Here is an 11085-nt window from a genome sequence, read left to right on the forward strand (position 1 = left end):
GTCGGGTGACGTAGGTTGTTAAATAGGATTTGCTTTTGGAAGGATCATAGTACACGTAGAAGGGGACAGATGGACCGCCCCCCCCCCCCCGTGCTTAATCAATGAATTAACGTCAGTCACTGAGGTGTAATTTGCAAGGTCAATATAGAAAATATATATAAATAAATATATAATATATAAAAGGAATTTAAAAAAAGAAGAAGAATTGAACCTCCAATGCACGTTTAAAACAAGCCAATACTTTATTAATATTGTTCTCATTAGTTTAAATATGTTTTCCTTTGTAAAATCTCGAAACAAAACAAAAAAAAAAACCACTGAACAGGAGTGTTAAAGCCTGTCTTAATTTAAAACAAATACACGTCATCAGAACATTACAAACATATGGTAACTCTGCATTTGTAAACAAACCAAACCACCCGTCCCACCCCCTCCGCACAGTTTGATAAGATTTGGCATTTCCATTTTATTTTATGTTATCCCCCCCCCCCCCTACGCATATGCCTTGACCTGTTTGTCTCATTAAAACGTTTTATCTTGAATTATTGCAGTTTGGACAAGAAAAATCTAACTCCACTAACAACCACTTCTAATAAGTGAAAAAAAAAAAAAGCATTAGTGCCAATATTCTTAACACAGTCAGCAGTACAACGAACACAAAACAATTTGTATAGACCTTCTGTATAGTAAGCAGCCTTGCCTGCATTTCGGACAGGCAGTAACATGCACACACACACACACACACACTCACACACAAATTAACAGTGGTGGTTTAATCCACGTACTTGGTCTCAGTCCCACTCACACGTGTCCATCGTGCGGCAAATACTGTATCCACACGTGGAGAAATGCAACAAAGCCTCAATTGAACATTTATCACTGCAACAGTAACCAACATATTCAAGAGATAATAACAAGAGTGCGCAAGGTAAAACAGTAGGAGGTCCGCATTTTGAAAACAAAAACAATATTTTCACAATTCCAAAAAATTAAAGCCTTACTATAAACTGGAAAAATATCAACAAACTTGACATACGCAGTAAGATGCAGTTCTGCTGATTGCATGGGTTTGAATTCGTGTCATTTTGTTTTTGTTTTGTGTGTGAAAACAAATTGCACTTCTCACATGAGTTTGAAGTTTTCTTATACGACGAAAAGGTAATGCTGTGTACGGCGCCCTTCTCTCAAAAGGTGCATCTGAATTTTGGTGTATGAATGTAAAGTCTTCCATTTTTACTAAGCACAAATACAGTCGAGTCTTTCAGACTTACCATTCGTATTCAGTTTTCAAGTCTAAGCAGTTGAAATCTTCATCTGTGGAAAAAAAGGCTGTATACAACTAACAGTCCCTGCGTTTATTTATATATATATATATATAGAGATATATATATAATAGCTTAAGTCTGGCCACGAGAATGTGTGTAAGCATGTCTCACATTTCTTCTTTATGCGTGAGCACGTTGATATGCAAACAATGTATATGCATATGCACATGTGTGTGTGTGTGTGGAACATTAATATATGCATATCTGTAAATGTGTTGATGTGCTATCGTAAATACATCACGTTATCCCAGTGTATGCAGAATCAGTGTGTCCAAACCTACGACAGGGGGAAGAAGGCTCTTCAGATCGAATCGGCTCCACCGCCGCCCAGCAAATCGTCTGGCAGCAAAGCAGCAGGACTGTCCATTTGGTGCCTCTCCTCCATTTGCGGTGCCCCCCACAGACTGCCGCCGTGGTATCCCGCAGCCATGCCGCCCCAAAGTCCGGACCTCCCACATTCTGCTCCACCGACACTGCCCACCCCTCCTGCTCCATTGGCGCTCCACTGGGAAAAAATCCCCAACCCGGGTCCTTGGGCTGAGGTTTCGGAACAGCTACTTGTACCGTCGAGGCCCTGCCAACCAGAACTCGGGGACAACACGCCGCTCGGACCTACGGCGCCGCTTTCCGCCCCGCCGCCGCTTCCGTCTCCACCCGAGATGCTGCTCGCTACTGCCCCGTCGCTTCTTGGAGAGCTGGCCTCGCTTTGGGTCACGGCGGCGCTGGTTCCGGGTGAAGCCTGCGTACCGGCAGATGCCGCCCCTCCCGTGCCGGTCGCATCGGCGCCCGCGGCCTGGCAATGTGCAAAATAGTGAGCAACTTCTTCCTCACTCAGGAACTCTGCCAGGATTGTGGTGTTGCCCAGTACACACCTATAGAAAGAAAGGAGATACGAGTCATTTAACCATCAGAATCCTTTTCTGAATGACCTTTAAATGATTCCCCATTATACACAATTATGACTCATTTGTCACAGTAATGCTTCTAACGGGATTTCTTCTTTTTTTAAACATTCTGCTGTTGGCTACTGCGACCAGCAACATTTTCAATATTTACGTTATGTTCGAGACAAAAATATTTTGGGGATGACAGATTGCATTAGCGTTGGCTCAACCTACATGTGTAATGCACCCTGGGCCTTGGCTGCCTCATGACGGCTGCTGTAGCGAATGAGAGCATTGCCCTGGGTAAGGCCAAGGTGAAAGGTCAGAAGGGGACCATGCTGCATGCAGATCGTCTTAAGCGTGGAGCCATCGATCTACGGGGGGAAAAAAGAATACGAGTGAAGTCTGTAAACCTGATTGAGGTATGCACAAAGAGAGAAATATGTGCGCAAAGATGATCATAATCATAACAATATGTCCGACGTCACAATCCAAGCAGCTGTCTGGTCTTGTTTGGAAATGGAGATGAATGAAAGACGGGGGTTTAACATGTTCTGACTCAACAAGGATTCATCATTTTGGTCTTTGGAATGAATTTTTGATCCCCCTTACTTGCGGTGTCAGATTGCTCAACAGCAACCAGGAACTGCCTCTCGATGCCACACCATCACTCCAAGCTGTGCCTACAAAAAAAAAAAGGCAAATATGTGAACACGACATATCTGAATAACGAATTTATCTTCGCTTCCAGGCTCGCCTCAAATTACAGTACCTGGCCCAAATCTTGAGTCTTGCTTAACACCACCGCCCCCGCCCCAGCCCCGGGCTATCCGTGGGCCTACACTTCCCCAAGGAGAGGGCGTTCCTTGCTTCTGATTGGTTAAGCCGGGAGGGGGGCGTGGCAGCTGCGAGCCGTTGCGATTGGCCTTCCACCACTTACTTTGTCCGATGGGATCGGGGGGCCAACTGGACTTGTATTCCGAGTACTTTGCTGCGGAGAAAAGGAAGGGGTGGCGTGGAAAATAGGATGTCAGATGTTGTATTGCATAACCTCAACACCAATAAGCAAAAAACAGAAAATATTCCATTTACCTGTACTGTGTGCTTTACTGAGCGGGTTATCTGAGGCACTGTAGGGCCAGGCACCATGTGAAGGCAGTGAGGTGTTGAGGGCAGGATTTGGCCCTGTTCAAATCAATCAGAGAGCATTGATACGTTGCAGTTAGGACGGCGAACGGTGAAAACAGGCAGTAGGCTTCAACTCCCGGAGAATGGTGGATTTTAGTGTAAAGCGTCGTATTAGGCCGTTTAAGGAGGGATCAAGACTTCCAACCAGACTTGAGAAAGATTGTCATTTTAAGACCTTGTAATCTACTCCCTCCTTTCAGTACGCACGTGTAGCTTTGCTCGACTCGTTTCTCGCCGTACCTATGTTATCTCGCAATAACTGATGGTCGGAATCGGTGAGGGTTGGGGGTCCCGGAGAGCCGAGGACACTACTGGAGGTCATGTAGGGGTCGGAATCAGAGTCGGCGCTGTTTTGCATTCCGTTCCAGGGGACACCCGGCTGGAACTCTATCATCATAGAAGGAAAAGAAGATTTATTCATTCATGCTGCCACTCGTTTCATCCATGTAAAACTTACTCACCTGGTGGCCAACTGGATGTGGAAGGCTTGTTCCCCATTTTACTCCCGGGGGTACGCTGCCAGTTTTCTGAGGAGCCTTGAGAGAGAAAACCCAAAAAGAGTCTCTTACTGGACGTAAAGTGAGCCTCCACTCACCTTTCGTGCAATTGTTAAAAATGTGTTCAAGAAATAAAGACAGGCAAATAATACTGTGGCTTGATAGCATTTTTGATTCAGACTATTTTTCATTCAATATGGTTCATTAAAATACACCGTCAATGAGGATGAGCTAAAACCAGATTGAGGTGGTAAAAATTCAGCGACAAACCATCTGTTGACCTACCATTTTTGAGTAGCGTCGAGTCAGGGGGAGACGGAGCTGGGGAATGTCCCTCCATCATCCATTTGAAGCGAGACTGCTGCCCTCCAATGTCCTTCATCCCCCCCATCATGGGACTGCCGAGTTCCAATCCGGACAGGTTACCACTTGGTGGAAATCCTGAAAACCCCAAAAATATATATATATTTAGCGGCATATTTACCTAAAAAGAAAACGAGCAAGAAATGATCTACTCAATTGCATGTCGCGCTCACCAGAGTACATCCCTTGCATTTTGGAATGCGGGTCTGATCCGGGAGGCGGATACGAATCAACCATCGGCTGTTTGGAAAGACTTCCTCCAAGGTGGGAGGGGGATAATTTGGAGCTCCCCGCTGCAACTCCACCGTGCTGATGTCGTTGCTGCTGGAGAATTGCCACGATCCTTGCGAGCTGAGAATCAGAGAAATGCTGAATGAAAAAAAGGGATCGTTACTGCAGTTAGTAGGCGAGAGGTAAATGTCGTCTAATCATTCACCTGCTGTGGATCCGGCTGCTGTCGGAGCGGCTGCGGCTGAGGGAACTTTCGCTGGTTTTGCAGAAGCTGCTGCTGCTGTTGTTGTTGCTGCTGTTGTTGGAGCAAGAGCTGACAAGCCTGTGGGGTTTACAAGCGGATTAAGTGAGATAGTATATGGAGGCTTCATAGAAGAACATTTAAAATGTAGTCGTGTACCAGATGGAACTGCTGCACGTGGGGGTAGATGTTGCTAAGCGCAGCTAATTGTTGTGGGGAAAGCTGAGGAGGGAACACTCCTCCAGCAACACCCCCGCCGGCTCCACCGACAGAACCGACACCTCCTACTCCTCCAACCACACTGGCACCAGGAGACGGCATCTGCTTCAGCACAGAGCCCGGCACCTGCACATCACGGTGAAGGCAACAAGAGCGTGAGAAAACACAAAGTTGAATCGAAAGATCTTCCGTGATTCCTTCACTCGTAACTAAGAAGACCAGACATGATGGACCTGAGCGGACAGGAATGGATGAGGCACTTGAGCTCGAAGCCCTGGAGATGGGTTCATAGGATGCAAGCCAGGTTGGTGTATCCCTCGGGCCTGATGCATCGCTCCACCACTGCCAACGTACATTCCATGGCTACTCATCTGCAGAATCAAAACAGTGTATCAATAACGACGGTGATGGATTCAAAGAATTATCGCATCACTCTACAGGTTCAACATCTCATGAAAGGACCAAGACGTAGTGACCCGAAGATGTCGTCAATGTCAAACCCTGCCGATGACCTTTACGAAACAAGTATTCGTACTTTTTCACCGTAGGCGCCCACGTCAACAGGACCCATGTCTTTGGAATTGGACGTGCGATAACCTCCTCCGCTTCTTCCTCCTCTCCGGATGTCCCCGTTGTAGTCGCTCATCCCTCTCTTGTCTCCTTCCATCTTCTTATCGACGCCGGGGTCTTCACTCTGAGAATGAACAATGATGAAAACAAATTGAGAGAGGGACACGATGGTGATCAATGCTTTGACGACACTTTTTTTTTTTTTGCATTTGCAAAGAAAGAAAAAAAATAATATTACCAGAGGACCCATGTTGGAAAACTGCCGTGACATTGGATTTAGCCAGCTGTCTCCACTTCCACCCTTTGGGAAGAACATTATCGTCAGTCATATAACATAACAAAATAATAACTGATACCTCAATATTCTAATATAATCGAATATTAAGAGAAAAGAGCTACTTGCAAGCTCAAATTTGACTAACCTTCACGTTCCCTCTCCTTCCGCCATGACTCCAGCCTCCAGCGTTATAGGAGGAACTACTTCCTTGGGAGCTGGCGCTATTCCAGATCCCTACGCCGCTGTCATCTTCCTCTTCCCAGCTCGGATGACGGGAGGCCGCTACGGAGCCTTCTGCCTTTGCACCCCAGGTCTCCATCGGCTTGGTACCTTCAATCAAACCAAATGAACAGTTAATACATTCAATTTAGCGATAAAAGACTGACAACTCCTAATGATAATACGTGATCATCTTTTGCTTACCTTTACCGGGGTTAGGCGACAGGTTGCCCCAGCTGGAGATTTTAGGATCATCGGAGTCACCCCATCTTGTCGACGAATCTGAAGTCTGGTTCCAAGGCCCTGACCCATTCGCGACAGATTGTGTGCCCCCTCCCCACATTCCTGGACCTGCAGATGGATGAAAATGAATATTGAAATTTGATGGACAATATAACAAGTCAAGTTATAATGCTTACCAACTGCGACATTTGCGGAGTTGTTTTGCAAGCCCTGCTGTCGTCTGGGCGCCTGCTGACCGTGGCTTTCGCCGGACGAGCCTCGATTTCTGTCCCACAAGTTCACATTTTTGCCACTGTACTTGGTGGGATTTCCCCAGGCTGAAGTCCCGTCATCAATTTCCATTTTGTGACTCACGGACTGAGGCGAGGGCTCCTCCCAGCCGCTGGGTTCCACAGCGTCATCCCCAGAAATCTGGGGAATCGGGCCGGATACCCAGCCCGAACTTTGGTTCTGATTCTTGGGTGGTGGACCCCCACCCACACTTCCCACGTTCTGTCGGTTGTCCCAACCTCCTTGTAGACTTCCTCCTGGTGCGTGGTGTCCCTGTGACTGGTGCTGCTGATTTGGGCTTTTCATTGCGGCGACTTGGTTGCTTGGTGACGGTGCCGCCGTGTGGTGCTTGGAACCCCCCCAGTCGTGCGAGGCTTTAACCGCATCTCCCCCTCCCCATCCTCCCCGCTGAGATGCATTTTCATCCTGGTTACCCCAAGAGGATCCATCATCAGAGCTGCTCACACCTCTGTTGCGTCCATCTCCCCAGCCACCTCCAGGTTTGGACTCACTCTGGCCCCAGTCACCCCAACCAGCTCCTTTACCTCTTTCAGTTCCCTTCCACCCCCCTGGCCCTTTATCTTCTGAGCCTACAGGCCACCTGCTGCTCTGTTCTCCTTTATCCCTCCAATTTCCGCCTCGATGGTCCCCCCAGTGGTGCTCTTCACCCCATCCTTTGCCCTGGTTCTCAGGTGGAGGATCACCCCAACTTACCGCGGCGTTTCCTTGACCGCCGTCCATATCTGATATTCTCGGCTTCTGTATAATCTCATCAGACATGCGAGAACCACAGTTAACTTGTGAAGCGCCACCATCCCATGAGTCCCTCGCAGGAGCAAGGTCACAGCTGACACTATCGGCGTGGCCGCTGACCGACTCGTTGTCAGGATTTACCCTGGAGAGGTTCCCGGAACTGCGACTATTGCTGTGCATGGCTCCAGATGACAATGTGGAAGATGAGAGCATTTTTTCCGTTTGATTTGCAACCGCATGAGTGGTGTTGAGATCCCAGGCCACATTCTGACGAATCTGAGTCTGGCCCCAACCCGTGTTGGACAGAACCCTGGGATCCAGGTCAGATCGGTTGAGCATGCCGAGTAAGGCCACTTCCGTATCGGAGGTCTGGTTGGACGGCGCACGTCCTCCATCCGTTTTCGGCTCATTACCGCTCCCTTCTCCGACAGTTTCTGTCCCACCTGCGCTCGAGGAAGCTGGAGCTTCACTACCAGTGCCTTGCGGCCTTGCGACCGGTTGTGCCGCACTTTCTCTCCCTTTTTGATTGTCCCAAGCATTTTCCATTGTTGCAAACTTTGGTGAGGCCGATTCTGGCAAAGCTCCAGCCTTGCTGCTCCCACAAGCTCCCGTTGCGATCGCTAAGTCATTTGAACCTAAACATTCCTCCTTGTTTCCACGCTCCACTTCTGAGCTCCCTTCTTTCCACACTCCCTGAGATACCGTTTCGATATTTGCGCCGACGTCGCTCCTTGCCCACCCTGTATTGTCACCCTGGTTACCCAATCCCCCTAAATTTGGGTCCTGTTCATGGATCCCGCTTTCTCCACCACCCCATTGATCTTCCTGTGAAGCACCTGTTCTTGGAGCAGAGGTCAGTGCAGTCAAAGATTTTAAAGAGGAAGACAACGGACCAGACTTATTCACGCTCCCTTCTTCTGCATCAGACTCTCTTTTGTCATCATCTTCTCCATTTGGCCCCGGTCCAACTCGCGGTGCTCCTTCACCTGGGTTTCCCGAGGGATGTTGTTGTTCTGAACTCGTGTCTAATTCTGCCGTCTCTGTGTGCTCGTGAGGGAGAGAGGAGACGCTGACAGGAAGTGGAGACAAATGTGGAGAAGAAGCTGAAGTCGATGAAGTCTTCCCCTCCACGAGGGTTGGCCAGGCAGAAGGGTTCACGTTGGGGTTTAAAATGGCACCTGGGAGATTGCTGTTGCCATCTGCGGGACTCTCTTGAGGTCCAGGAAGCAGATGGGCGACTTTGGAATTATAAAATGCTGCTGATCCCAATCCTGCCTCCGCCCGGCCGGAAGTGGAGGAGCTCCACGTGACGCCGCCAGTCTGAACACATTCATTTTGTGACGCAAAAGAGGAAAGAGGAGAAGAAAAAGGTGGGGAGGGATTGTCAACTTTCCCTGCACTTCCTTCAACTGCTCCTCCTATCTGCTGGAGGTTCTTCTCATGACACGAGGCACTACTGTTTTTGTTACCAGGGTTACCGTCTTGCTCCTGCCCCCCTGCTCCAGATCCTTCCGAACTTAATTTAGCTGTGCCCTGGATGCTAGGCCAGCTGTCCAGATCAGTCCCATCCACGATGATCTTGTCACAACCCTGAGAGGAGGGCAGGCTGAAGGATCCTGCCCCCCATGTGGAATTTGCATAAATTGCATTGGTAGAAGATGAAGATGGCGAGAGAGCAGTGACACATGGTGAGGATGTCGCGTCGGGTGGTGAAGGAGAGGATGAACCCAAATCTAGAAGAAAAACATTTTGCGGAAGTTCATCTTTGGTTGGTTAAGCATCACATCAATTATTTTATGGAGACTGTTTATTTTGGGGATATTTTTTTTTTTTTTTAAATTACCTGTATCTGTATTTGCATTGGAGTTGTCTGCTTCTTTTGAGGAAAGAGGTGACGTGGCACCCCAGGCACTCCCAACCCCACCAGTGCTTTCATCTCCTCCACCTCCCCCGAGCAGCATGGAGGACAGAGGAGGCTGCCCTCTCTTCAGTAGCACTTTGTGGTCCTGCTGGCAGCGAAATCGCGGCGGAACCTCTCGGGACATGTATCGCTGCTGCTGGGAAGTTTGGTTTGCAGAAAGTGAGGAGGAGGAGGAGGGCTGTCCGTTGGCCAAAGCAGTCCGCTGTTTTGCATTGTTCCCGCCACCAGGAGGAACTGGTGCAGAAAGCACAGGGGCACTAGAACTTTGTGGGGAGGGGTCAACAGGGCCAGGGCTGGGGGAGACTGAGGCAGGGCTGGTGGGTTGCTGGGAACAGGAGGGCTTGGTTGATTCTGGCACTGGAACAATAAAGAGTACTTTGGCTCAAGTCAGTGTCAAAGTATAAATGGGCACAATGCCTTTGGCAATGTTCACCGTGATCTCTTTTGTGATTGCTTTCCACCGGACTAACTTGTTCTATTGTTGTCTTTTCCGCAGCAGGTCATAAACTTGCAAAGTTGTTGTTTGGATTACAGACGCTAGATTGGAAAATTGGTTTCTTATGTAGATGGCTAAACTGTGTTTGTAATACAACAATCACAAAATCATCCTGACAAATTGCCAGGCCTCGTGAATGAATGAATAGCATATTTGTAGAAAATAAATATTAAACCCTTTGGAGGTATTATGATAGAGTGAATAAACTTTTAGAATTCGATTTACCTTTGACGTTCAGTTCTGGGACCTACAAAAAAAAAAAGGAAATGGTTTAAGGTAAAGAAACACAAAAAGATGAGCAATGAAAAACGATTGACCTTCGGAGAGGTTTCCTTTTTCTTTTTGTCGTCTTTCTTCTTTTTCTTGTCTTCCATTAACTGCGCTTCCCTTTCCAGATGCTCCTGTCTGTGAAGAGAACATAGTACACATAGCCACAAAATAAATCATTGAATATCTACGAATGATTAAGTCTTGCAATGAAAACATTTTTGTTCTCAACTTGAAAATGCAATCCTTGAGAACCACACATGCAATGAAGAATCCTGCGATAGAAATTCAAACCAGCAACGTCCAGATCATGTATGGTCCTTACGACCAATATATTAGAACAAACACAAATATCTAAACACGTCCACACGTTCTTGTCCAATGTAACGTTGGATACTCGGGGCCACCACTGCCCGCTGCCTGCACGCATTGACAGGAAGAGCCCTGGGGGCAATGAGGGGGTCATGACCGTCATCGACGCCCGACAGATCCAGTCAGCACGTCAATAAACCCGTTACTCAAACTGTGCACCCATTTTGACCTCACTTACACACAGAATAAATTCGGCCACAAAATACAAGCCAAAAAAATCCATTTAAAGATGACTATCCAGAGGATTTGATCGCCAATATTACAACATGGCACTTATTAATAACTGTTTATGATACACTTGGGTACCGCGTTACAACGCAGTCGAAGCAGACTCCAAAATGCCTTTGACCTGCGTAACCGCAGAGGTAACAACGACCACACAAACGACAAAAGATGCAGAAATATATTTAGATTAGGTAAAAAAAATGACTTACCTCGGGAATCACATGGGAATAAAGTGAGTCCCGTGCAAAATATGCTCGCAGACCTACGGGCTAGCTAGGTAAGCTAGTTTAGCAAGCTAGTTCTTCGAGGCTTTCAAGGCTAAGTTGAATAAGAAATGACATCACCAAAACGTGAATTGTAGGAAGGCAGGTATCCTTTTTGTACGACTGTAGTTTTCAGGCTGTAAACAGAACACACATAAGAACCACCAGGTGAGTGACAGACGCTGTAAGATCTGTTAGTTTACTATCGGCCATTTTGCTTCTGTGTGGACTGTGACGGTTTAGCCAAGCAGCATAACATTT

General features: G+C 47.6%; 1 protein-coding gene across 2 annotated transcripts; it reads right to left on the bottom strand.

Annotated features, from left to right (window-relative positions):
• Positions 1-219: 219 nt before the first annotated feature.
• On the bottom strand, positions 220-11080 carry LOC133170136 (trinucleotide repeat-containing gene 6B protein-like). Of its 2 annotated transcripts, none has more exons than XM_061302823.1 (21): positions 10771-11080; positions 10015-10102; positions 9923-9944; positions 9124-9558; positions 6434-9013; positions 6219-6365; positions 5941-6125; positions 5757-5819; positions 5484-5642; positions 5182-5319; positions 4889-5074; positions 4694-4810; positions 4431-4608; positions 4180-4335; positions 3859-3933; positions 3638-3784; positions 3302-3394; positions 2982-3200; positions 2822-2892; positions 2444-2583; positions 220-2197 (listed from the first exon to the last, which is right to left on the bottom strand). In XM_061302823.1, exons 2-21 carry the CDS (start codon positions 10069-10071, stop codon positions 1627-1629), a joined length of 5739 nt encoding a protein of 1912 aa, XP_061158807.1. In that variant the 5' UTR covers positions 10072-10102; positions 10771-11080; the 3' UTR covers positions 220-1626. The 2 variants fall into 2 exon arrangements, with proteins under 2 accessions (XP_061158807.1, XP_061158806.1); XM_061302822.1 differs by having other exon boundaries at positions 4431-4626.
• Between the last annotated feature and the right edge of the window lie 5 nt (positions 11081-11085).

This window comes from Syngnathus typhle, linkage group LG17 (genome assembly GCF_033458585.1).
Source record: "Syngnathus typhle isolate RoL2023-S1 ecotype Sweden linkage group LG17, RoL_Styp_1.0, whole genome shotgun sequence".
Lineage (NCBI taxonomy): Eukaryota > Metazoa > Chordata > Actinopteri > Syngnathiformes > Syngnathidae > Syngnathus > Syngnathus typhle.